Here is a 27,685-nt window from a genome sequence, read left to right as displayed (position 1 = left end):
AACAAATAAGAATCCTTAGAAGAACAATAGGGCCTTCGCCCTTTTGGGCTCGGGCCCTAATAAAATGCTTTTTTCCCCCCTTTTTTTAAATTTTGCCTTAATTTTCTGCGTTGATAAATAATTGAAATGTTAACTTAAAATTCCAGGGGACTTCATGTGAAATATACTTAAAATGAAATAAAATAAAATATTTTCGCCTAATTTAAAACAATAAAAATGCAGGTAAAAATTACTTTAAAATTAAATATTTTGGCTTTATTTCAAAACAAACAAAAATAAATAAAATAAAATGCTTTTTTTCCCCCTTTTTTAAAATTTTGCCTTAATTTTCTGTGCTGATAAATTATTGAAATGTTAACTTAAAATTCCAGGGGACTTCATGTGAAATATACTTAAAATGAAATAAAATAAAATATTTTCACTTCATTTAAAACAATAAAAATGTAGGTAAAAATTACTTTAAAATAAAATATTTTGGCTTCATTTCAAAACAAACAAAAATAAATAAAATAAAATGCTTTTTTTCCCCCTTTTTTAAAATTTTGACTTAATTTTCTGCGTTGATAAATAATTGAAATGTTAACTTAAAATTCCAGGGGACTTCATGTGAAATATACTTAAAATGAAATAAAATAAAATATTTTCGCTTAATTTAAAACAATAAAAATGCAGGTAAAAATTACTTTAAAATAAAATATTTTGGCTTTATTTCAAAACAAACTAAAATAAATAAAATAAAATGCTTTTTTTTTCCCCCCTTTTTTAAAATTTTGCCTTAATTTTCTGTGCTGATAAATAATTGAAATGTTAACTTAAAATCCCAGGGGGACTTAAATCATAAACAAATCAAACAGAATAAAAATTCAAGCAATTAATTTCTCATGGTTTTAATTTCTCCAATGTTTGTTTCTCAAAAAAAAAAAAAAAAAAAAATTTATTAAGCAATATCACACAGACGCTCCTGCTTATTTGATATTGCTTAATATATAATATACTAAAACATGGCACATACAAACATTTCTGTATTTTGACATTCTACACCGAAGATCTCACATCTTCAAACACAGAAGTGTTTAACGTCAATGTGAAATGAATGCGTCCGGCGTGAGTCGTCAGAGCTCTGATCCGCAACACAAATAATGGGAGCGAGTGCGGAGCGTCTCGGATTGTTGTTGTTATTTCTCGGGGGCCGTCGGAGCGCAGCGGGAGCGTCTGCATTCCAGCACACATTACTGCGCAGGGAGGAGCGGATCACTGCAGAAACACTGCATTCTGCCTCAAACACATATATATCATCATGATAGTGAAGCTGTAGGAGTTCACTCAAAGTATCATTTTGCTCTTTGTTTAAACATATCAATGATGTTTTAGGATCTAAATACAAAGACACTGCAAAAGCAGATTTCTGTGCATTTTCTATGTGACCAATCAAACGTGAGTAAATGAGTGTCATTGATCATGTGACTCGTGTTCAGACGGTCAGATGTTCCTCCACTGAAGCGAATAATGATATATGTGACCCTGGACCACAAAACCAGTCTTAAGTCGCTGGGGTATATTTGTAGCAATAGCCAAAAATACATTGTATGGGTCAAAATTATTGATTTTTCTTTTATGCCAAAAATCATTAAGAAATTAAGTAAAGTTCATGTTCCATGAAGATTATTTGTAAAATTCCTACTGTAAACATATCAAAATGTAATTTTTGATTAGTAATATGCATTGTTAAGAACTTAATTTGGACAACTTTAAAGGTGATTTTCTCAGTCTTTTTGATTTTTTTGCATCCTCAGATTTCTGATTTCAAATAGATGCATCTCAGTCAAATATTGTCCTATCCTAACAAACCATACATCAATAGAAAGCTTATTTATTGAGCTTTCATATGATGCATAAATCTCAGTTTTGTCAAATTTAACCTTATGACTGGTTTTGTGGTCCAGGGTCACATATAGGACATGCTAGCAAGTGAGAAGTGCAGAAACGAACATCTGTTTGTAATATTTATTTAGCATTCAATTTAAAAAATAAATATGAATACTGCGAGGAATCACTTATGCTCTTTTATTGTAATTTGCTTTGGATTAAATCATATGCTAAAAGCATAAATGTAAAATGGTTTATTATTGATCACACAGTGCTTATATTCTTAAAATAGGTCAAATAACTATTGATTTATTCATCTATCACTGAGTGTTATTTTGTTTTGTTCAATCATTGAGATAAATTTCTAATATTTTGAGTAATTTTTTTTTTGTCAAATATGCCTATTTTTTCAGTTTTAGTTATTTTAGAACACGTCAAACTAAATGAAAATGTGAAATGTGAAAAGTTGCCTTGAAAAGAAGCTGAAATAAAACATAAAAAATATTTTATTTAATTTCAACATTTATTTTAGTTTAGAGATTTTTTTACTAATATTTTGAATTAGACTTTATTTTTGTTTTTATATATTACATATTTTGCAAATAAATATTTACAAAATTATATTCATTTAGTTTGACTTATTCCAAAATAACTAAAACTTAATAAATAAATAAATAAATACATGAATAAATAAAAAATGACCTCTCTCTCTCTCTCTCTCTCTCTCTCTCTCTCTCTCTATATATATATATATATATATATATATATATATATATATATATATAATATAATTTTTTATTCATTCATGTATTTATTTATTCAGTTTTTGTTATTTTGGAATAATTCAAACTAAATGAAAATAATCTTGTAAATATTTAATTAATTTCAGGTAACATTTATTTTAGTTTAGGGAAAATATAGTTTTTAGTAATATTTTGAATTCCACTTTATTGTCTTTGCTGTTGATTTTTTGTCATTTATTTATTTATTTATTTATTTTATTCTTTCAATTTATATATATATATATATATAAATATAAATATAAATATAAATATATATATATATATATATATATATATATATATATATATATATATATAATTTTATTTTAAATATGTTAATTTATTTATTTATATTCATTTATTTATTCGTTCAGTTTTAGTTATTTTAGAATAAGTCAAACTAAATTAAAACAATTTTTAAAACATTGTATTTAATTTCAGGTAACATTTATTTTAGTTTAGGGAAAATGTAGTTTTTAGTAAATTTAGATTTTTCTCATGCATTTATTTATTGTATTTTAGACTTTATTATTTTATATATATTTTATTTTTATATAAATTTTAATTATTTATTTTTTTCTTTATTCATTCAGTTGTAGTTTAGCTTTTAGTAATATTTAGAATTAGACTTTATTTTTGTCTTTGCTGCGTGATTTTCGTTGTGCATTTATTTTATTTTATTTTTAATCTTTTTTTACTCTATAATATAGTTGTAGTTATTTTAGAACAAGGCAAACTAAATCAAAATGTGAAAAATTTGCCTTGGATGCTAGCTGAAATATATATATTTTAAAATTACTGGTAACATTTATTTTAGATTTAGTTTATCTATCTTTTTGAAATCAAATTGGCATTTTATTTAAGATCTACAGGTTTTATTTTATACGCACATTTAAATCGGAAACAATAATCAACACAATCAAAATACATCAACAGACTGTTCTAGGATTTTGTTGATATAATAATGCAATAAAATGGTTATTGTTTTGACACTAGTATGACTTTTATTTCAAACATGCCTGAAATAAAGCAGGACTCTTATTTTGAAAGGTCTTTGCATTACTGCTAGATCATAAAGAAATAAGGGGGATAAAATATGCATGTAAAAATAAATAAATAAATAATACCATATTGTGATTTCTTTTTTTTGGGGGGCCAAATTTTAAAAAGATAATCCTTTAGTTATAAAAAATAATATATAAGATATATAAGATATTTAATAATAGTTTTTCACAGCATAAAGCATCATTTCTACATCCCCTCAAGACAATGTTTAATTTGTCAGACAAAAGCAGACACATGAAGTTAGCTGTCAACATGCATTTTTAACTTCTGTATGTGTATAATGGTTTAAACAAACATCTAAAAACCAAACACACACCTTTGTCTCTCTTTTCTTTCGATAAAGAATCCAGCTTCCTTCTGAGTGACTTTTTCCGCTTCTGGCCATCTGGAAAAGACATGTTGCATACAAAACATCAGAAACAGAACAGTAATCAGTGACAAAACTTCATCACAATCAAACAAGTGACACTTTAGGAGGTCTGTTTAGTTTTTGTGTTAAACGTGTGAGCGACTGTGTTTACCTTTCGGGATGGTGATCTGGCATCCCAAATCGAAGTCTTTCATCAGCCTGACCAGAGCCACTTCCTGCAGCCGGACTCTCTCCAGCTCCGACAGACTCTGAATGGAAACCGACTGCATGTGGAAATTATGACCCGCTGTTTTCTTACAGGTGAAATTTCCCTGTCAAAAGAGACACATAGAAAGAGAAACTCTTTAATAAAGCGGAAGCATCAACTAAATATTACAATATATACAAATATACACTGCAAAAAAAAAAGCGTTTGGAATAATTAAGATTTTTTAATATTGAATAAGAAGTAAGTCTCGTTTGCTCAACAAGGCTGCTTTAATTTTAGTTTTTAAATACTGTAAAAATTGTAAATATTTTTACAATTTGAACTAACTGTTCTTTATGTGAATATATGTTAAAATGTAATTTTCATGAATTTCTTTGAATGAATTTTCAGTATCATTATTTGTCATGCTTCAGTGTTTTTCTTAAATATGCCTATTTTTTTCAGTTTTAGTTATTTTAGAACAGTACTTTTTGTTTTTGCTGCCTTTTTGTCATGCTTTTATTTAAGTCATTTCTTTATTTGGATTTTATTTAAAATTTGATTTAACATATTTATTAATTTATCTATTCAGTTTTAGTTATTTTAGAATAAGACAAACTAAATGAAAACAAAAATAATTTTGCAAATATTGCATTTAATTTCAGGTAACATTTATTTTAGTTTAGGGAATTATTATTATTATTATTATTTTAGTAATATTTTGAATTAGACTTTATTTTAGTCTTTGCTGCATGATTTTTGTCACATATTTATTCATGTTATTTTAGTTTGTTTTTATTTTATTATATTATATTATATTTACGATTTAAAAAATAGAACAAAAAAATAAAGAAAAATACTTTTATCCAGCATTAAATGAATCAAAAGTGACAGCAAAAGTATTTATAGTGGTGTTAAAGATTTTTGTTTAAAAAAAACTAAAACTGTTTAACAAGATTATAAAAAAACCGGGGTTCAAGCACTTAAGGCATTTAGCACATAAGGAAAAATATATTGTGTTAACACCTAAAATCAATGATTTTGCTCAACAAGGCTGCAATAATTTGTTTAAAAATACTGCAAAAATGTTAAATATTTTTATAATTTAAACTAACCATTCCTTATTTGAATATCCGTTAAAATGTAATTAATTTTTTGTGATCAAAGCTGAATTTTAGCATCTTTACTCCAGTCTTCTGTGTCACATGATCCTTCAGAAATCATTCTAATATGCTGATTTACTGTTCGAGAAACATTTCTGATTATTCAAAGTTTAAAATTATCATGCAAACATTTCAGGAACTTCTGATTTAAAAAACTAAAACAAAAAACACTTTTTATCCAGCATTGATGCATTATATTGAACAGATGAGAAGTGACAGCAAAGACATTTATAATGGTGCAAAAGACTTTTGTTTCAAATAAACAACTAAAACTTTTGAACCGAAACCGTTTAACAAAAATATTAAGCATCAATATAGTTGCAAGCACTTAAGGCATTTAAGCACATAAAGGAAAAAGACATCAGTTATAAAAAAAAAAAAAAAAAAAAACATTTATGGCAAATACAGGTAATTTACCAAAGAAATATGATGATTTTTAACATTTATGACTTATAGCGCCACCTATGGTCGGATTTCCATTAAATTTTGCATGCTTGTTCAGAATAATCTGTTGCATATGCTCAACCAGTTTCATGATGTTTTGAGTTTTTGTTTAGGATTTATAGGCTTTGAATGAATTCTGAAGAATCATGTGACACTGAAGACTGGAGTAATGATGCTAAAAAGTCAACTTTGATCACAGAAATAAATTACACTTTACAATATCTTGACACAGAAAGCAGTTATTTTAAATTGTAAAAATATTTCACATTTTTTCTGAAATGTTTTGACCAAATAAATGCAGCCTTGGTGAGCAGACGACTATTATTCCCAACTTTTAATAGGTAACGTTTGAGTATTTTGTGAATGTTTCTCATTGCTGCATCTCATTTCAAGACTGTGCATAGTTCTGTATTTGGTAAACGAACATGATTTCTCAAAAACTAAAACTGAAAATCACAAGCTTGTGTTTTCTATAGCAGCCTCTAAGCTCATGTCTGATTTCTCTATAGAGAATGAATGGGAGTTCATCTCTTGTGCTCCACTGGCTTTAGATTGTGATGTTTGTGATGTTTGGACACACACAGTGTCTCTATATTCCTTCAGAATAAGCCCACGTTTCTGTGAACATGCAGTGACAAGCACTGGAGAATTCTTGGCCTCTCAAACGTTCTGGCAGCGCTGATCATCCTGATCTCCTTCGACTTGAGAAATCGAACCCAGGCTCTGGCAGGCACTCGTGTTTTGTTGGTTTTCCTTTTACTCCTCTTTCCCTTGTAGGGCTTTCTGGGAATGATCACTGAAGCAAATTTAGCCGGGAGTCTCAGACCGAGTTAGATCAGATGACATGTTTGAAGACAACAAATTAGTGATTTTCACAAATCATTAACAACATGTGTTGCGTAATAAAAAACATCTGGCAGGACTGTACTGGCAGGTAGCATCATTTAGTATTAGTATTGTTAATATTAACCTCTTGATTATGAAATCATGCCTCAAACTATAGGTTTTACTATATTTTATTATTTGCAATTTAATTACACTACCAGTCAAAAGTTTTTGAACAGCAAGATTTTTCATGTTTTTTTTTAAAGAAGCCTCTTCTGCTCACTAAGCCTGCATTTATTTGATCCAAATTACAGCAAAACAGTCAATGTGTCACATGAGCTCACCTAGATTTGTGAATTTTGAGTTTTTGTTTAGGATTTATAGGCTTTTAGATGCACAACCTGCATTTATTTGATCCAAATTACAGCAAAAACACTCAATATGTCGCATGAGCTCACCTAGATTTGTGAATTTTGAGTTTTTGTTTAGGATTTATAGGCTTTTAGATGCACAACCTGCATTTATTTGATCTAAATTACAGAGAAACAGTCAATGTGTCGCATTAGCTCACCTAGATTTGTGAATTTTGAGTTTTTGTTTAGGATTTATAGGCTTTTAGATGCACAACCTGCATTTATTTGATCCAAATTACAGAGAAACAGTCAATGTGTCGCATGAGCTCACCTAGATTTGTGAATTTTGAGTTTTTGTTTAGGATTTATAGGCTTTTAGATGCACAACCTGCATTTATTTGATCCAAATTACAGAGAAACAGTCAATGTGTCGCATGAGCTCACCTAGATTTGTGAATTTTGAGTTTTTGTTTAGGATTTATAGGCTTTTAGATGCACAACCTGCATTTATTTGATCCAAATTACAGAGAAACAGTCAATGTGTCGCATTAGCTCACCTAGATTTGTGAAGTTTTGAGTTTTTGTTTAGGATTTATAGGCTTTTAGATGCAAAACCTGCATTTATTTGATCCAAATTACAGAAAAACAGTCAATGTGTCGCATGAGCTCACCTAGATTTGTGAAGTTTTGAGTTTTTGTTTAGGATTTATAGGCTTTTAGATACACAGCCTGCATTTATTTGATCCAAAGTACAGCAAAACAGTCAATTTGTCGCATGAGCTCACCTAGATTTGTGAAGTTTTGAGTTTTTGTTTAGGATTTATAGGCTTTTAGATGCACAACCTGCATTTATTTGATCCAAAGTACAGAAAAACAGCCAATGTGTCGCATGAGCTCACCTAGATTTGTGAAGTTTTGAGTTTTTGTTTAGGATTTATAGGCTTTTAGATGCAGAACCTGCATTTATTTGATCCAAAGTACGGCAAAAACAGTCAAAGTGTTGCATTAGCTCACCTAGATTTGTGAAGTTTTGAGTTTTTGTTTAGGATTTATAGGCTTTTAGATGCAGAACCTGCATTTATTTGATCCAAATTACAGAAAAACAGTCAATGTGTCGCATTAGCTCACCTAGATTTGTGAAGTTTTGAGTTTTTGTTTAGGATTTATAGGCTTTTAGATGCACAACCTGCATTTATTTGATCCAAAGTACAGAAAAACAGCCAATGTGTCGCATGAGCTCACCTAGATTTGTGAAGTTTTGAGTTTTTGTTTAGGATTTATAGGCTTTTAGATGCAGAACCTGCATTTATTTGATCCAAAGTACGGCAAAAACAGTCAAAGTGTTGCATTAGCTCACCTAGATTTGTGAAGTTTTGAGTTTTTGTTTAGGATTTATAGGCTTTTAGATGCAGAACCTGCATTTATTTGATCCAAATTACAGAAAAACAGTCAATGTGTCGCATTAGCTCACCTAGATTTGTGAAGTTTTGAGTTTTTGTTTAGGATTTATAGGCTTTTAGATGCACAACCTGCATTTATTTGATCCAAAGTACGGCAAAAACAGTCAAAGTGTTGCATTAGCTCACCTAGATTTGTGAAGTTTTGAGTTTTTGTTTAGGATTTATAGGCTTTTAGATGCACAACCTGCATTTATTTGATCCAAAGTACGGCAAAAACAGTCAAAGTGTTGCATTAGCTCACCTAGATTTGTGAAGTTTTGAGTTTTTGTTTAGGATTTATAGGCTTTTAGATACACAGCCTGCATTTATTTGATCCAAATTACAGCAAAACAGTCAATGTGTCGCATTAGCTCACCTAGATTTGTGAATTTTGAGTTTTTGTTTAGGATTTATAGGCTTTTAGATGCACAACCTGCATTTATTTGATCCAAATTACAGAAAAACAGTCAATGTGTCGCATGAGCTCACCTAGATTTGTGAATTTTGAGTTTTTGTTTAGGATTTATAGGCTTTTAGATGCAGAACCTGCATTTATTTGATCCAAATTACAGAAAAACAGTCAATGTGTCGCATGAGCTCACCTAGATTTGTGAAGTTTTGAGTTTTTGTTTAGGATTTATAGGCTTTTAGATGCAGAACCTGCATTTATTTGATCCAAATTACAGCAAAACAGTCAATGTGTCGCATTAGCTCACCTAGATTTGTGAAGTTTTGAGTTTTTGTTTAGGATTTATAGGCTTTTAGATGCACAACCTGCATTTATTTGATCCAAATTACAGAGAAACAGTCAATGTGTCGCATGAGCTCACCTAGATTTGTGAAGTTTTGAGTTTTTGTTTAGGATTTATAGGCTTTTAGATGCACAACCTGCATTTATTTGATCCAAATTACAGCAAAAACAGTCAATGTGTCGCATTAGCTCACCTAGATTTGTGAATTTTTGAGTTTTTGTTTAGGATTTATAGGCTTTTAGATGCACAACCTGCATTTATTTGATCCAAATTACAGAAAAACAGTCAATGTGTCGCATGAGCTCACCTAGATTTGTGAAGTTTTGAGTTTTTGTTTAGGATTTATAGGCTTTTAGATGCACAACCTGCATTTATTTGATCCAAATTACAGCAAAAACAGTCAATGTGTCGCATTAGCTCACCTAGATTTGTGAAGTTTTGAGTTTTTGTTTAGGATTTATAGGCTTTTAGATACACAGCCTGCATTTATTTGATCCAAAGTACAGCAAAACAGTCAATTTGTCGCATGAGCTCACCTAGATTTGTGAAGTTTTGAGTTTTTGTTTAGGATTTATAGGCTTTTAGATACACAGCCTGCATTTATTTGATCCAAAGTACAGCAAAACAGTCAATTTGTCGCATGAGCTCACCTAGATTTGTGAAGTTTTGAGTTTTTGTTTAGGATTTATAGGCTTTTAGATGCACAACCTGCATTTATTTGATCCAAAGTACAGAAAAACAGCCAATGTGTCGCATGAGCTCACCTAGATTTGTGAAGTTTTGAGTTTTTGTTTAGGATTTATAGGCTTTTAGATGCAGAACCTGCATTTATTTGATCCAAAGTACGGCAAAAACAGTCAAAGTGTTGCATTAGCTCACCTAGATTTGTGAAGTTTTGAGTTTTTGTTTAGGATTTATAGGCTTTTAGATGCAGAACCTGCATTTATTTGATCCAAAGTACGGCAAAAACAGTCAAAGTGTTGCATTAGCTCACCTAGATTTGTGAAGTTTTGAGTTTTTGTTTAGGATTTATAGGCTTTTAGATGCACAACCTGCATTTATTTGATCCAAAGTACAGAAAAACAGCCAATGTGTCGCATGAGCTCACCTAGATTTGTGAAGTTTTGAGTTTTTGTTTAGGATTTATAGGCTTTTAGATGCAGAACCTGCATTTATTTGATCCAAAGTACGGCAAAAACAGTCAAAGTGTTGCATTAGCTCACCTAGATTTGTGAAGTTTTGAGTTTTTGTTTAGGATTTATAGGCTTTTAGATGCAGAACCTGCATTTATTTGATCCAAATTACAGAAAAACAGTCAATGTGTCGCATTAGCTCACCTAGATTTGTGAAGTTTTGAGTTTTTGTTTAGGATTTATAGGCTTTTAGATGCACAACCTGCATTTATTTGATCCAAAGTACAGAAAAACAGCCAATGTGTCGCATGAGCTCACCTAGATTTGTGAAGTTTTGAGTTTTTGTTTAGGATTTATAGGCTTTTAGATGCAGAACCTGCATTTATTTGATCCAAAGTACAGCAAAACAGCCAATGTGTCGCATTAGCTCACCTAGATTTGTGAAGTTTTGAGTTTTTGTTTAGGATTTATAGGCTTTTAGATGCAGAACCTGCATTTATTTGATCCAAAGTACAGAAAAACAGCCAATGTGTCGCATGAGCTCACCTAGATTTGTGAAGTTTTGAGTTTTTGTTTAGGATTTATAGGCTTTTAGATGCAGAACCTGCATTTATTTGATCCAAAGTACGGCAAAAACAGTCAAAGTGTTGCATTAGCTCACCTAGATTTGTGAAGTTTTGAGTTTTTGTTTAGGATTTATAGGCTTTTAGATGCAGAACCTGCATTTATTTGATCCAAATTACAGAAAAACAGTCAATGTGTCGCATTAGCTCACCTAGATTTGTGAAGTTTTGAGTTTTTGTTTAGGATTTATAGGCTTTTAGATGCACAACCTGCATTTATTTGATCCAAAGTACGGCAAAAACAGTCAAAGTGTTGCATTAGCTCACCTAGATTTGTGAAGTTTTGAGTTTTTGTTTAGGATTTATAGGCTTTTAGATGCACAACCTGCATTTATTTGATCCAAAGTACGGCAAAAACAGTCAAAGTGTTGCATTAGCTCACCTAGATTTGTGAAGTTTTGAGTTTTTGTTTAGGATTTATAGGCTTTTAGATGCACAACCTGCATTTATTTGATCCAAATTACAGAAAAACAGTCAATGTGTCGCATGAGCTCACCTAGATTTGTGAAGTTTTGAGTTTTTGTTTAGGATTTATAGGCTTTTAGATGCACAGCCTGCATTTATTTGATCCAAATTACAGCAAAACAGTCAATGTGTCGCATTAGCTCACCTAGATTTGTGAATTTTGAGTTTTTGTTTAGGATTTATAGGCTTTTAGATGCAGAACCTGCATTTATTTGATCCAAATTACAGCAAAACAGTCAATGTGTCGCATGAGCTCACCTAGATTTGTGAAGTTTTGAGTTTTTGTTTAGGATTTATAGGCTTTTAGATGCACAACCTGCATTTATTTGATCCAAATTACAGAAAAACAGTCAATGTGTCGCATGAGCTCACCTAGATTTGTGAATTTTGAGTTTTTGTTTAGGATTTATAGGCTTTTAGATGCAGAACCTGCATTTATTTGATCCAAATTACAGCAAAACAGTCAATGTGTCGCATTAGCTCACCTAGATTTGTGAAGTTTTGAGTTTTTGTTTAGGATTTATAGGCTTTTAGATGCAGAACCTGCATTTATTTGATCCAAAGTACGGCAAAAACAGTCAAAGTGTTGCATTAGCTCACCTAGATTTGTGAAGTTTTGAGTTTTTGTTTAGGATTTATAGGCTTTTAGATGCAGAACCTGCATTTATTTGATCCAAATTACAGAAAAACAGTCAATGTGTCGCATGAGCTCACCTAGATTTGTGAAGTTTTGAGTTTTTGTTTAGGATTTATAGGCTTTTAGATGCACAACCTGCATTTATTTGATCCAAATTACAGCAAAACAGTCAATGTGTCGCATGAGCTCACCTAGATTTGTGAATTTTTGAGTTTTTGTTTAGGATTTATAGGCTTTTAGATGCAAAACCTGCATTTATTTGATCCAAATTACAGAAAAACACTCAATATGTCGCATTAGCTCACCTAGATTTGTGAATTTTTGAGTTTTTGTTTAGGATTTATAGGCTTTTAGATGCACAACCTGCATTTATTTGATCCAAAGTACAGAAAACATTTTAACATATTTTTACCATTTAAAAACTAAAAATACTCTGATTTGCGGCTCAAAAAAAAAACATTTATTATTGTTATGTTGAAAAAAAGCAGAGTATTTTTTTTCAGATTTCTTTGATGAATATAAAGTTTAGAAGAACAGCATTTATCTGAAATAGAAATCTTTTGTAACATTATAAATGTCTTTATCATACTTTTGATAAATTTAAAGCAGCCTTGCTAAATAATAGTATTTATTAAAAAATTATATTGATTCCAAGCTTTTGAATGGTATATATTGTATGCTACAAAAGCTTACAAAACATACAAATGACAATACAAAGTGTAAACATTATTAGTTCATTATTAGTAATGAGAGTTTAATAATTAATAAATATTTTTTTAATTTTTTTTATTATTTATTCTATAAGTAGTACAATATTTGTAATGAAATAATTATTTAAAAATCTTTAAAAATAAATATTTTTTAAAAAACTAGCAGCAAAATTTGTTCAAACTAATTAACTTCTATGAGTATTTTGAATTATCCTTTTCTTTTGAAGTTAACAAAAATGACAACTCAAATTATCTGGATTGTTTCATTGTTTTAGTTTAAGTATTTTATTTATTTATTTTTTAAAATTAATGGTATTTTTTTGTTTGTTTTTGCTAAGTACACTGCTGCTAAAAGATTGGGCTGTGTTCATTTGATTAAAAATTCAGAAAAATATTAATAATTAATATTGTGAAATTATTATTATTAATATATATTATTTATGATTTATATAAATAAATTATTAAATTATTATGATGTAAAGTGGTGTTCTTCTATATTAATATATATTAAAATTAAATTTATATCTGTAATTAAAAGTTGAATTTTCAGAATCATTACCCCAGTCTTCAATGTCACATGACACCAAAAGTTTGGCGTGAGTAAATTTTTATTCTTCCTTTTTTTTTTTTTTGAAAGAAATTAATACTTTTATTCATCAAGGATGCATTAAATTAATAAAAAGTGATAGCTTAGATTTACATTGTTAGAAAAGTTTTATATTTTGAATAAATGTGATCATGTGACACTTAAGACTGAACTAACGGCTGATGAAAATTCAGCTTTGCATCCCAGGAATAAATTATATTTTAAAGAATATTAAAATAAAAACCATTATTTTATATTGTAATTACATTTTGCAATTTTACCATTTTTTTTTCAGTATTTTTAATCAAATAAACGCAGACTTGAGGAGCATGATGACTTCTTAAATATATATATATATTTTTTTTTTTACAAGATCCAAAATTTGAGCGGTAGTCTATATTAAATATTCTATATTGCTTTATATTCAGGATTTGCTATGTTAATAAAAAAAATTGTTACTAATTAACAAGTCAAGTTTTTAGTTTTAGTTAAGCATTTAGTTTAATTTAAGTAGTTGAGTTAAAGTTAAATAAACTGTTGTACTATTTCAATTTAAGACCAATTAACATGTATGAGTACAAAATAAAAATCTGCCAGATCTGCTTACTTAAAAACTTTTTAACTTTGACCTCATTTTTTTAAATTGTCAAAACGTGAAATGAAATGCTCAAATGTATAACATTAATGTACTGTACTGTACTGAGCGTCTATGCAAATAAAAATAAGTGCACATGCAGAACACGTGGCTTCTGGAACACACTCATATTTGGAAATAACATACACTTCTTTTTTTTTTATCTATATCGTCCAGCCCTAATGAGCAATGAGGAAGGAAACAGACTGTGCAGGCAGATACTCACGACCTCTGATTAACCAGCCTGTAAATCTGCCTTGACCAGATTATGCTTTCTTTGATCCACGTTGAAGTGGAAACTGTCATATGAGTCCAGCTCCAAAGAGGCTTACGGTCCAACAACGATGAAAAATCCTGACCCATTTCTAGGGCCTTTCCAACAATTACAGGTGAACCAAATGACATTCAGGGATGATCTGTTGCTTTGAAAACATGAGTTATTCATGCTGCTGGAACACACTTCATTTGAAAAAAAGATCTTTTCAATGCAACAGTTCATTATGACCAAGCTCCAAAACCGAAAATCGAAACAATAGGACTCATGCATTTTTTTTTTGCATGTCTTAAGTCATGTGAATCTTTATGTGGGAGACTAAATTTTGATGACTTTGCCCTTCACTGCAGCTCTCTGCTTTTATCAACAAGTAAATAGCTCCTAATATGGGTCACTGCGTAGCATATGTGACATGCAACCGCACTACTATTTCACTTTCCACTCAAGCCAATAGCATAAACTTGGATAACAGGACCACATGCATGCCTAACAGCTCAAGTCAAACATTCGCTGAGCATTTCCTTCCCAGCTGCAGAAGGTCAACGCTCGATCCAAACACCAGCAGTTCCTCATCTGCTTGCATAATAACCCAGATCAGATCCCACACCGATGTGCACACAAGCAAAGGCATGAGCTGCACGCACTTAAAATGAGATTAATAACAATCATTTAGCTCTAATTGTTCATAGAGATGGGAAAAAATTAGATGGGGAGAATTATATTTAAATGCTTTTTAACGTTCTCCTGCAAAGGTATTGTGTTTCCCTGAGAAATTTTGCAGTTGCTTGTAAAACATTTGCGTTCTCTCGCAAAATGAAAAGGAAACTGTGCTTGAAAACATTTGCGGTTTTTACAAAAAAAAAAAAAAAAAAAGCTCTTGCGTTCCACTTAAAAGTTTGCATTTGTTCTTGCAAATGTATTGCTTTGCCCCCTAAAACTTGCGTTCTGCCAAGAAACTTTGCATTCATGCTCAGAAAAGTATTGCATTTTGGTAAAAAACTTTAAGTTTGTTCTTGCAAATGTATTGCGCTCCCCTAAGAAACCTTGTATTCTGCTAAGAAACTTTGCATTCATGCTCGTAAAAGTATTGCATTTCAGTAAAAAACTTTGCATTTTCTTGCAAAAGTATTGCTTTGGCCTTAGAAACCTTGTGTTCTACCAAGAAACTTTGTGTTCATGCTCACAAAAGTATTGCATTTTGGTAAAAAAAAAAAAAAATCGTTGCGTTTCCTTACAAAAATATTGTAATCGCATCAGAAACTAACTTGCGTTTTCTTGCAAAAGTATTGTTCTGCTAAGAAACAAACCAATTTAGCATTCTCTTGTGAAACCATTACCATTTCCACAAGAAACTTTCTGTTTGCTTGAAAAACATGTGCGTTCTTTCACGAAAGTATTGCATTCCACTGAAAAACTTTGTTTGTTCTTGAAAAACTTGTGTTCTGCTTTAAAAGTTTGCATTTGTTTTTACCAAAGTATTGCTTTCCCCTAAAAAAAAACGTTGCATTCATGCTCACAAAAGTATTGCATTTCGGGGAAAAAAAAAAAATTCTGCATTTGTTTTCTTGCAAAACATTTGCATTCTTTTGCAAAAGTATTGTTCTGCTAAGAAACGAAAAATTTTGAATTCTTCTGCGAAACATTTGCATTTCCCCAAGAAACTTTGCATTTGCTTGTAAAATGTGCGTTCTTTCACGAAAGTATTGCATTCCACCAAAAAAACAGTTTGCAATCGCTTAAGTATTGCATTCCACTGCAGAACTTTGCATTTGTTCTTGCAAAACATTTACTTTTTTGCAAACCTTGGGAAACCTTGCGTTCTGCTAAGAAACTTTGCATTCATGCTCACAAAAGTATTGCATTTCGGTAAAAAAAAAAAATGTCTGCATTTGTTTTCTTGCAAAACATTTGCATTCTTTTGCAAAAGTATTGTTCTGCTAAGAAACGAAAAATTTTGAATTCTTCTGTGAAACATTTGCATTTCCCCAAGAAACTTTGCGTTTGCTTGTAAAATGTGCGTTCTTTCACGAAAGTATTGCATTCCACCAAAAAACAGTTTGCACTTGCACAAGTATTGCATTCCACTGCAGAACTTTGCGTTTGTTCTTGCAAAACATTTACTTTTTTGCAAAAGTTTTGCATTCCGCTTCAAAGTTTGCATTTGTTCTTGCACAAGTATTGTGTTGTACCTAAGAAACCTTGTGTTCTTGCTCACAAAAGTATTGCATTTTGGTAAAAAACTTTAAGTTTGTTCTTGCAAAAGTATTGCTTTGCCCTAAGAAACCTTGTATTCTGCTAATTAACTTTGCATTCATGCTCACAAAAGTATTGCATTTTGGTAAAAAACAAAAACTTTGCGTTTTCTTGCAAAAGTATTGTTCTGCTAAGAAACAAACCAATTTAGCATTCTCTTGTGAAAACATTACCATTTCCACAAGAAACTTTCTGTTTGCTTGAAAAACGTGCGTTCTTTCACGAAAGTATTGCATTCCACTTAAAAACTTTGTGTTTGTTCTTGAAAAACATTTGCATTTTTTTTTTTTTTTTTGCAAAGGTCTTGTGTTCTGATTAAAAGTTTACATTTGTTTTTACCAAAGTATTGCTTTCCCCTAAAAAAAACGTTGCATTCATGCTCACAAAAGTATTGCATTTCGGTAAAAAAAAACTTTGCATTTGTTTTCTTGCAAAACATTTGCATTCTTTTGCAAAAGTATTGTTCTGCTAAGAAATTAAAAATTTTGCATTCTTCTGTGAAACATTTGCATTTCCCCAAGAAACTTTGCGTTTGCTTGTAAAATGTGCGTTCTTTCACGAAAGTATTGCATTCCACCAAAAAAACAGTTTGCAATCGCTCAAGTATTGCATTCCACTGCAGAACTTTGCATTTGTTCTCGCAACATTTACTTTTTTGCAAACCTTGGGAAACCTTGCGTTCTGCTAAGAAACTTTGCATTCATGCTCACAAAAGTATTGCATTTCGTTAAAAAAAAAACCTTTGCATTTGTTTTCTTGCAAAACATTTGCATTCTTTTGCAAAAGTATTGTTCTGCTAAGAAACTAAAAATTTTGCATTCTTCTGTGAAACATTTGCATTTCCCCAAGAAACTTTGCGTTTGCTTGTAAAATGTGCGTTCTTTCACGAAAGTATTGCATTCCACCAAAAAACAGTTTGCACTTGCACAAGTATTGCATTCCACTGCAGAACTTTGCGTTTGTTCTTGCAAAACATTTACTTTTTTGCTAAAGTTTTGCATTCCACTTCAAAGTTTGCATTTGTTCTTGCAAATGTATTGCGCTCCCCTAAGAAACTTTGCATTCATGCTCACAAAAGTATTGCATTTCAGTAAAAAACTTTGCATTTTCTTGCAAAAGTATTGCTTTGGCCTTAGAAACCTTGTGTTCTACCAAGAAACTTTGTGTTCATGCTCACAAAAGTATTGCATTTTGGTAAAAAAAAAAAATATATCGTTGCGTTTTCTTACAAAAATATTGTAATCGCATCAGAAACTAACTTGCGTTTTCTTGCAAAAGTATTGTTCTGCTAAGAAACAAACCAATTTAGCATTCTCTTGTGAAAACATTACCATTTCCACAAGAAACTTTCTGTTTGCTTGAAAAACATGTGCGTTCTTTCACGAAAGTATTGCATTCCACCAAAAAACAGTTTGCACTTGCACAAATATTGCATTCCACTGCAGAACTTTGCGTTTGTTCTTGCAAAACATTTACTTTTTTGCAAAAGTATTGTTCTGCTAAGAAACGAAAAATTTTGAATTCTTCTGTGAAACATTTGCATTTCCCCAAGAAACTTTGCGTTTGCTTGTAAAATGTGCGTTCTTTCACAAAAGTATTGCATTCCACCAAAAAACAGTTTGCACTTGCACAAAAATTGCATTCCACTGCAGAACTTTGCGTTTGTTCTTGCAAAACATTTACTTTTTTGCAAAAGTTTTGCATTCCGCTTCAAAGTTTGCATTTGTTCTTGCACAAGTATTGTGTTGTACCTAAGAAACCTTGTGTTCTTGCTCACAAAAGTATTGCATTTTGGTAAAAAACTTTAAGTTTGTTCTTGCAAATGTATTGCGCTCCCCTAAGAAACTTTGCATTCATGCTCATAAAAGTATTGCATTTCAGTAAAAAACTTTGCATTTTCTTGCAAAAGTATTGCTTTGGCCTTAGAAACCTTGTGTTCTACCAAGAAACTTTTTGTTCATGCTCACAAAAGTATTGCATTTTGGTAAAAAAAAAAATCGTTGCGTTTTCTTGCAAAAGTATTGTAATCGCATCAGAAACTAACTTGTGTTTTCTTGCAAAAGTATTGTTCTGCTAAGAAACAAACCAATTTAGCATTCTCTTGTGAAACCATTACCATTTCCACAAGAAACTTTCTGTTTGCTTGAAAAACATGTGCGTTCTTTCACGAAAGTATTGCATTCCACTGAAAAACTTTGTTTGTTCTTGAAAAACTTGTGTTCTGCTTTAAAAGTTTGCATTTGTTTTTACCAAAGTATTGCTTTCCCCTAAAAAAAAACGTTGCATTCATGCTCACAAAAGTATTGCATTTCGGGGAAAAAAAAAAATTCTGCATTTGTTTTCTTGCAAAACATTTGCATTCTTTTGCAAAAGTATTGTTCTGCTAAGAAACGAAAAATTTTGAATTCTTCTGCGAAACATTTGCATTTCCCCAAGAAACTTTGCATTTGCTTGTAAAATGTGCGTTCTTTCACGAAAGTATTGCATTCCACCAAAAAAACAGTTTGCAATCGCTTAAGTATTGCATTCCACTGCAGAACTTTGCATTTGTTCTTGCAAAACATTTACTTTTTTGCAAACCTTGGGAAACCTTGCGTTCTGCTAAGAAACTTTGCATTCATGCTCACAAAAGTATTGCATTTCGTTAAAAAAAAAACCTTTGCATTTGTTTTCTTGCAAAACATTTGCATTCTTTTGCAAAAGTATTGTTCTGCTAAGAAACGAAAAATTTTGCATTCTTCTGTGAAACATTTGCATTTCCCCAAGAAACTTTGCGTTTGCTTGTAAAATGTGCGTTCTTTCACGAAAGTATTGCATTCCACCAAAAAACAGTTTGCACTTGCACAAGTATTGCATTCCACTGCAGAACTTTGCGTTTGTTCTTGCAAAACATTTACTTTTTTGCAAAAGTTTTGCATTCCACTTCAAAGTTTGCATTTGTTCTTGCACAAGTATTGTGTTGTACCTAAGAAACCTTGTGTTCTTGCTCACAAAAGTATTGCATTTTGGTAAAAAAAACTTTGCGTTTGTTCTCGCAAATGTATTGCATTCGCATCAGAAACTAACTTGCATTTTCTTGCAAAACATTTGCATTCTTTTGCAAAAGGATTGTTCTGCTAAGAAACTAACAAATTTTGCATTCTTCTGTGAAAAACTTGCATTTCCCCAAGAAACTTTGCGTTTGCTTGTAAAATGTGCGTTCTTTCACAAAAGTATTGCATTCCACCAAAAAACAGTTTGCACTTGCACAAAAATTGCATTCCACTGCAGAACTTTGCGTTTGTTCTTGCAAAACATTTACTTTTTTGCAAAAGTTTTGCATTCCACTTAAAAGTTTGCATTTGTTCTTGCACAAGTATTGTTTTGTACCTAAGAAACCTTGTGTTCTTGCTCACAAAAGTATTGCATTTTGGTAAAAAACTTTAAGTTTGTTCTTGCAAATGTATTGCGCTCCCCTAAGAAACCTTGTATTCTGCTAATTAACTTTGCATTCATGCTCACAAAAGTATTGCATTTTGGTAAAAAAAAACTTTGCATTTTCTTGCAAAAGTATTGTTCTGCTAAGAAACAAACCAATTTAGCATTCTCTTGTGAAACCATTACCATTTCCACAAGAAAAATTCTGTTTGCTTGAAAAACATGTGCGTTCTTTCACGAAAGTATTGCATTCCACTGCAAAACTTTGTTTGTTCTTGAAAAACATTTGCATTTTTTTTTTGCAAATGTCTTGTGTTCTGCTTAAAAGTTTGCATTTGTTTTTACCAAAGTATTACTTTCCCCTAAAAAACACGTTGCATTCATGCTCACAAAAGTATTGCATTTCGGTAAAAAAAAACCCTTTGCATTTGTTTTCTTGCAAAACATTTGCATTCTTTTGCTAAAGTATTGTTCTGCTAAGAAACTAAAAATTTTGAATTCTTCTGTGAAACATTTGCATTTCCCCAAGAAACTTTGCGTTTGCTTGTAAAATGTGCGTTCTTTCACGAAAGTATTGCATTCCACCAAAAAACAGTTTGCACTTGCACAAGTATTGCATTCCACTGCAGAACTTTGCGCTTGTTCTTGCAAAACATTTACTTTTTTGCAAAAGTTTTGCATTCCACTTCAAAGTTTGCATTTGTTCTTGCACAAGTATTGTGTTGTACCTAAGAAACCTTGTGTTCTGCTAAGAAACTTTGCATTCATGCTCACAAAAGTATTGCATTTTGGTAAAAAACTTTGCGTTTGTTCTCGCAAATGTATTGCATTCGCATCAGAAACTAACTTGCATTTTCTTGCAAAACATTTGCATTCTTTTGCAAAAGGATTGTTCTGCTAAGAAACTAACAAATTTTGCATTCTTCTGTGAAAAATTTGCATTTCCCCAAGAAACTTTGCGTTTGCTTGCAAATCATGTGTCTTCTTTCGTGAAAGTATTGTATTCCACTAAAAAACAGTTTGCAATCGCTCAAGTATTGCATTCCACTGCAGAACTTTGCATTTGTTCTCGCAACATTTACTTTTTTGCAAACGTTTTGCGTTCCGCTTAAAAGTTTGCATTTGTTCTTGCACAAGTATTGTGTTGTACCTAAGAAACCTTGTGTTCTGCTGAGAAACTTTGCATTCATGCTCACAAAAGTATTGCATTTTGGTAAAAAAAAACTTTGCATTTTCTTGCAAAAGTATTGTTCTGCTAAGAAACAAACCAATTTAGCATTCTCTTGTGAAACCATTACCATTTCCACAAGAAAAATTCTGTTTGCTTGAAAAACATGTGCGTTCTTTCACGAAAGTATTGCATTCCACTTAAAAACTTTGTGTTTGTTCTTGAAAAACATTTGCATTTTTTTTTTTTTTGCAAAGGTCTTGTGTTCTGCTTAAAAGTTTGCATTTGTTTTTACCAAAGTATTGCTTTCCCCTAAAAAAAACTTTGCATTCATGCTCACAAAAGTATTGCATTTCGGTAAAAAAAAACCTTTGCATTTGCTTTTGCTTGCAAAACATTTGCATTCTTTTGCAAAAGTATTGTTCTGCTAAGAAACGAAAAATTTTGAATTCTTCTGTGAAACATTTGCATTTCCCCAAGAAACTTTGCGTTTGCTTGTAAAATGTGCGTTCTTTCACAAAAGTATTGCATTCCACCAAAAAACAGTTTGCACTTGCACAAAAATTGCATTCCACTGCAGAACTTTGCGTTTGTTCTTGCAAAACATTTACTTTTTTGCAAAAGTTTTGCATTCCACTTAAAAGTTTGCATTTGTTCTTGCACAAGTATTGTTTTGTACCTAAGAAACCTTGTGTTCTTGCTCACAAAAGTATTGCATTTTGGTAAAAAACTTTGCGTTTGTTCTCGCAAATGTATTGCATTCGCATCAGAAACTAACTTGCATTTTATTGCAAAACATTTGCATTCTTTTGCAAAAGGATTGTTCTGCTAAGAAACTAACAAATTTTGCATTCTTCTGTGAAAAATTTGCATTTCCCCAAGAAACTTTGCGTTTGCTTGCAAATCATGTGTCTTCTTTCGTGAAAGTATTGTATTCCACTAAAAAACAGTTTGCAATCGCTCAAGTATTGCATTCCACTGCAGAACTTTGCATTTGTTCTCGCAACATTTACTTTTTTTGCAAACGTTTTGCGTTCCGCTTAAAAGTTTGCATTTGTTCTTGCACAAGTATTGTGTTGTACCTAAGAAACCTTGTGTTCTGCTAAGAAACTTTGCATTCATGCTCACAAAAGTATTGCATTTCGGTAAAAAAACTTTGCATTTGTTCTTGCAAAAGTATTGTTCCACTAAAAAAGGTTGTTTGTTCTTGCAAAAGTTCAGGCAAACACCTTGTGTTTATTCATACAAAACTAATTGCGAAAGCAAACATTCACGTTTTCTAAGAAACTTTGCATTTGCTCGAAAAACATTTGCATTCTTTTGCAGAAATATTGCAAGTATTCTGCTAAAAACTTTGCATTCGTTCTCGCAAAAGCGTTGTTCCATGTTCTTGCAAGTTCATGCTCACAAATGTATTGTGAATGCAAACATTTGCAAGAAATCTTTTGCGTTTGCTTGCAAAACATTTGTATTCTTTTGCAAAAGTATTGCATTCCACTAAGAAACTTTGTGTTCGCACTTGAACAAGTATTACTTTCCCCAAGAAACCTAGCATTCGTTCTTGCAAAAATATTGCATTTGCATGAAAAACTAACTTTACGTTTGCTTACATTCACGTTTTTCACAAAAGTATTGCATTCATTCTCACAATAGTACTGCGTTTCGCAAAAAAACTGTTGCGTTTCTGTTTCGCATTTGCATTCTCTTGTGAAACATTTATGTTCTAAGAAACTTTGTGTTTGCTTTTGCGAAAGCATTGCATTCTGCTAAGAAACTAACTTTGCTTTAATTTCAGGACATTTACGTTCTCCTTGCATTTACTTGCAAAAGCATAGTTTTACCTCTCAATTTGCATCCAAATTAAAAAGATTTGCTAATGAATGCAACATTTTTGCAAGCGAACGAAAAGATTCTCGGAGAAAAGCTATAGTTTTGCAAGAGAACGCAAATCCATTAAAAGAAAATCTGTCCTCCCATCTCATGTTTTTTTATTTTCCATCAGCATGTTGCACATTGGTTGAACACTTAATTTAATTTCGAATGCATGGCAAAAAGCATTGGGGCTATAGAAGCTTCCATTCTTTTGGAAGGACGTTCCATTAGTTGTTGGATCATGGATGCAGGGAGTCACTCCCGTTCACTCCCGAGAGCAGCCATAAGGTCAGGCGTTGACGTCGAGTGATGATAATGTCAAGTTCTTGCAGTGCTCAAGTTCAAAGGTGTTCAGATCTGTGTGCAACCCATTCGAGTCCCTCACTCCAGACTCAACAAATCATTTCTATATGGGCCTTGCATTGTGCAACCAACAAAGCTGACTTGAAAACTACAAATATCTGGAAGCCACGCCTGGTTACAACACAATGTGAAAGCCTTTTATACCAAACACAACAGATATTTCGAGGTATTGCACCATTGTGGTCAATTCTGCACAGGGAAAGTTCATCTGACTCATGTTATATGAATGAAAAATGTCATCAGAACATTAAATGATGGCATTCTTTCTTAAGTACTACACTACACACCCCACTAACACCTGCACTTCATCATTTCCCGACATAAAACCTCTGCTCTTCCAGACAGCGGACAAACTCTCCCACTGAAAACCAGAGAAATATCAGCGTACAAGATAACGCTTGTGCACAGATGTGGAATTAAGTAAGGCTGGCTTCACATTAGCTGCATTCCAAATCACAAGGTCCCTATATAGTGTGCACTAGAGTGCATCTAACTTTCAGATCACCAAAATTTCACATATTAAAATTAGGGCCGGGACTCGATTAAAAAATTTAATCTAATTAATTAGAGGCTTTGTAATTAATTAATCGAAATTAATCGCATTTTAATCGCATGTAAATATTTGACCTGAGAACAGTGAGAATTAAGATTTTTACATGGATTTTTAGTATACCATTGAATAATGACTGAATACATAAGCTTAAGCAACAAAATATTGTTTATTTTTGTTCAACCAAGTCCAACAGACCAGTGCAATACTGCCATTAAGTGTAGCAAGAGGCACGTTCTTTAATGAGTCTTTCATTCCGAGAACTCTGCTCTTGTGTTTGCTTAATTATGCATTTAAACGTTAATGACCAAACCTATCATTATAAATGTTGCTGCACATGGAATATAACGCGGATAACATTTAAAAAATAGTTTTTATCAGGTTACACACTGATTATTTATCACTCAAACCCCTTTCTCTACCTGTCCATTGGTCGCGTATATCCTCCATGTTTGTAGTTTTTTAACACTTTTTATGCGTGTTTGTAGTTCTAATCGAATCCTCGTTCACGGCGCAGTGTGTTGTTGCGGGAAATATTAGCAGTTAAGAGTGTGCATTGATCGTTAAGTAGCAGACCATCTGGGAATCTTAGGAATACTTTTTAAACATACTACGATTTGGGACATACAATATATTTAGGACGGACGCAGCTTCTTTTGTATAAGTTCTTTGGCTTGTCTGAACGCTAGTTTGTGCTCCAGTATAATCGGTCCGCCGAATCCAATCCAGTGAGAAACGTTCCGCGGTGCAAAACTTAGTGCGATTAAAATGCGTTAAAAAAATTTAACGCGTTATTTTTGTGTAATTAATTAATCTAAATTAGCGCGTTAAAGTCCCGGCCCTAATTAAAATATATTACATATACAAATACATAGCCACTGTTTGCATCACAGGAATACATGTGAAGGCACCTATTGTATTTGTTAGAATTCTTCTTTTCATTTTTCTTCGTCTTCTACCGCTTTGAAAGTCTATTGCAGCCTACAGAACCATTTGCAGGAAAGTTATCAAATTTGGCACACTAATAGAGGATAGTCTGAACTGTCAAGATAACAAATTTGGAGTCTCTGACTCAAACTCTCTAGCGCCACCACTTGTCCAAAATTTCACTCATGTCTATGCTAATAACGTTTGAACTGTAAAGTCTAAAAGGAAAAGTTCCAAAACCGACTTTTTTGAACTCGTCCTAGACGTTTTGTTGTTTGTTTTCACCAAATTTGGCTCAGATCGTTTTCAGACCATGCTGGCATAAAGTTGTGGAAAGAAAGTTGATTAGTCAAATAGTTCTCGAATAAAGCACAAACGAATGCAGAAATGGATGCGAGACTATATCTCCGCAGTGGTTAGGCATATTGACAGAAAACTTGGTGTGTGTAATAACAAGCATGACCTGAGACTACATGCAGAGTTTTGGCACAGTGCCACCTAGTGGTTAGAAGATATGAAAAAAATCTTGAACTCCAAAATTTAAAAATCGTAAGGTTTTGTTTTTTTGCCATTTTTAATAGTTCCTAAAACCTACTTTTTTGAACTCGTCCTAGACCAGCGGTATTCAATTCCAGTCCTTGCGCCCAACAGCTCTGCATATTTTGCATGTTTCTCTTAGTTAACACACCTGATTGAGATAACCAGCTCGTTAGAAGTGAGCTCTGTGCAGGAACTGTGTTCCGATTGACATGGTCCCTGCACAGTGTTCATTGTTCCCTACTCCCCAGTGGCGGTTCTACACGGAGGCCAAGGGAGGCCCGTGCCCCTGTAGACATGTCCTTGGCCACCCCTGTGGCCCCCCCGTGCTGACCAAATAAAAAAATTAATTAATTATGGTTTTACACACGAGCGCCAAAAGCGGAACTAATGCGACGCATCGTTCTACTTACATGGGTAAATTAGAGCGGCGCACACAAACACTGCAGCAACAATTAGAACTACTCTTGGATAGAGGAGCTACGATTTATTTCTCCTGTTGCAAGAGTCGAAGGTAAGCAAAACAATTTCATTTCGTGAGTGACTTGTTGTTCTTGCACATAACCGTGTTACTTTTGTTTTTCACACTGATAATTAAATCAAGTTTGTAAATGGCTTTGTAAAATCTTTGTTAACGTTAGTTAATAAAAATATACAGCTGTTCATTGTTAGTTCATGTTCAAGTGCCGGTTCAGTTCTGCTGAAATTCTACAACTCTCTCATTAAAACAAAGAAAGTGTAGACATGATGTAAATAAGAGATTAATTGTACTGTGTAAATGTGATTTTATTACCTTTTATTAACTTTGAGAAATTGCGATGAACTACAGTAATGTATGAGTGACAGCTTTCCAGTGATTGTAAGGGGAGCGCGCACTTTTAAGACTATAATTAATTCAGAATTTGAATTCATTTATTCACGGATTCACTCTCTGATAACGCAACATCGCCATTGCTATCGTGCAGCACATAGGCTACTACATCAGTTACACTAAGAGAAGGTAAAGCAGGTGCTTACTCATCAAAATATGTCTAAACAGCCGCACTGCACGTGTCGACACGCGCCCCTGAGTAAACATTATTTTTTTCTTTCACCATGCAGCAAACGTAAAAAAAATTAAACCGTTTAACTTATAGTAAAAATCGGTTAAAATTCTTACTGTCGGTTAACAGTGAACGGTCAATATGAGCATCCCTAAAATGTTTGTATGATTTTAAAGTAAAATAAAGTTTATAATCTTTAAATACCACTTGTTGTCATTTTTTAATGTGCCCCTCTGGTTAAACACTGGCCCCTTCTTGGCCCCCCTAGTCAAATTTGTCTAGAACCGCCACTGCTACTCCCTAAGCGGGGAAATCTGTTTACTGCACTTCGAAACATTCATTCACATATTTGCGCTACGCCACCGCATGCAGCGTCTTCACACACAGATATAACTTACTAGAAGAGTGTGACAAATGCATCTGTAAATAAATACATTTATTTCGCTTTAATGACCTTCAGATGAAACATATACACTCGCTTCGAACTAATGAATAATGGCGGAATATCTTGTGACCATGATGGCATAAAGTTGTGGCAAGAAAGTTGATTAGTGAAACCATTCTCGAATAAAATGTGAACGACTTTGACAAAGAGCATGCAAAACTGGATGTGAGGCTATATCTCTGCAACGGTTAGGTGTATTGACGCCAAACTTGGTGTGTGTTATAACAAACATGACCTGAGGCTACATGCACAGTTTTGACACAGTGCCACCTAGTGGTTAGGAGATATGAAAAATATACCAGACCATACACAACTCACACAACACAAAAGTCAAACTCTCTAGCGCCACCACTTGTCCAAAGTTACACTCATGTTTATGATAATAACTTTTGAACCGTAAGGTCTAGAACAGGGCTGCCCAATCCTGTTCCTGGAGATCTACCTACCTGCAGACTTTAGTTCCAGCCCTTCTCCAACGCAGCTGTCTGTAATTATCAAGTGCTACCTAAGAGGGATAATTAGCTGGTTCAGTTGTGTTTAATCAGGGTTGGAGCCAAACTTTGCAGGACAGTAGATCTCCAGGAACAGGATTGGGCAACTCTGGTCTAGAAGGAGCATGCCAAGTCGAACCACGCCCAATTGTCCCATTTCAGTCAGGGCATCGGCCATTCTCAATTTGGTTGTAAAATTGGATTTTTTTATGAACGCATCAACAAATCGTTACGATACTTGGTTTGTATTTTCGACACTATGCACTGACAGTACTCAGGTTTGGGGGCAGTAATTTCTAAAATTGCTAATA

General features: G+C 32.5%; 1 protein-coding gene across 1 annotated transcript in view; it reads right to left on the bottom strand.

Moving 5' to 3' along the window:
* Nucleotides 1-27,685, bottom strand: part of frmpd4 (FERM and PDZ domain containing 4) — a 79,163-nt gene that overhangs the window by 28,852 nt on the left and 22,626 nt on the right. Inside the window, exons 2-4 of the mRNA XM_073845157.1 lie at nucleotides 4,235-4,394; nucleotides 4,030-4,098; nucleotides 1,054-1,232 (exon numbers count right to left, since the gene is read on the bottom strand). Coding sequence (XP_073701258.1) covers nucleotides 1,054-1,232; nucleotides 4,030-4,098; nucleotides 4,235-4,394 — 408 coding nt within the window. The remainder of the gene's footprint in view (nucleotides 1-1,053; nucleotides 1,233-4,029; nucleotides 4,099-4,234; nucleotides 4,395-27,685) is intronic.

This window comes from Garra rufa, chromosome 8, assembly GCF_049309525.1.
Source record: "Garra rufa chromosome 8, GarRuf1.0, whole genome shotgun sequence".
Lineage (NCBI taxonomy): Eukaryota > Metazoa > Chordata > Actinopteri > Cypriniformes > Cyprinidae > Garra > Garra rufa.
The sequence above is the reverse complement of the archived record's forward strand: the minus strand, read 5'-3'. Positions and strand labels throughout refer to the sequence as shown.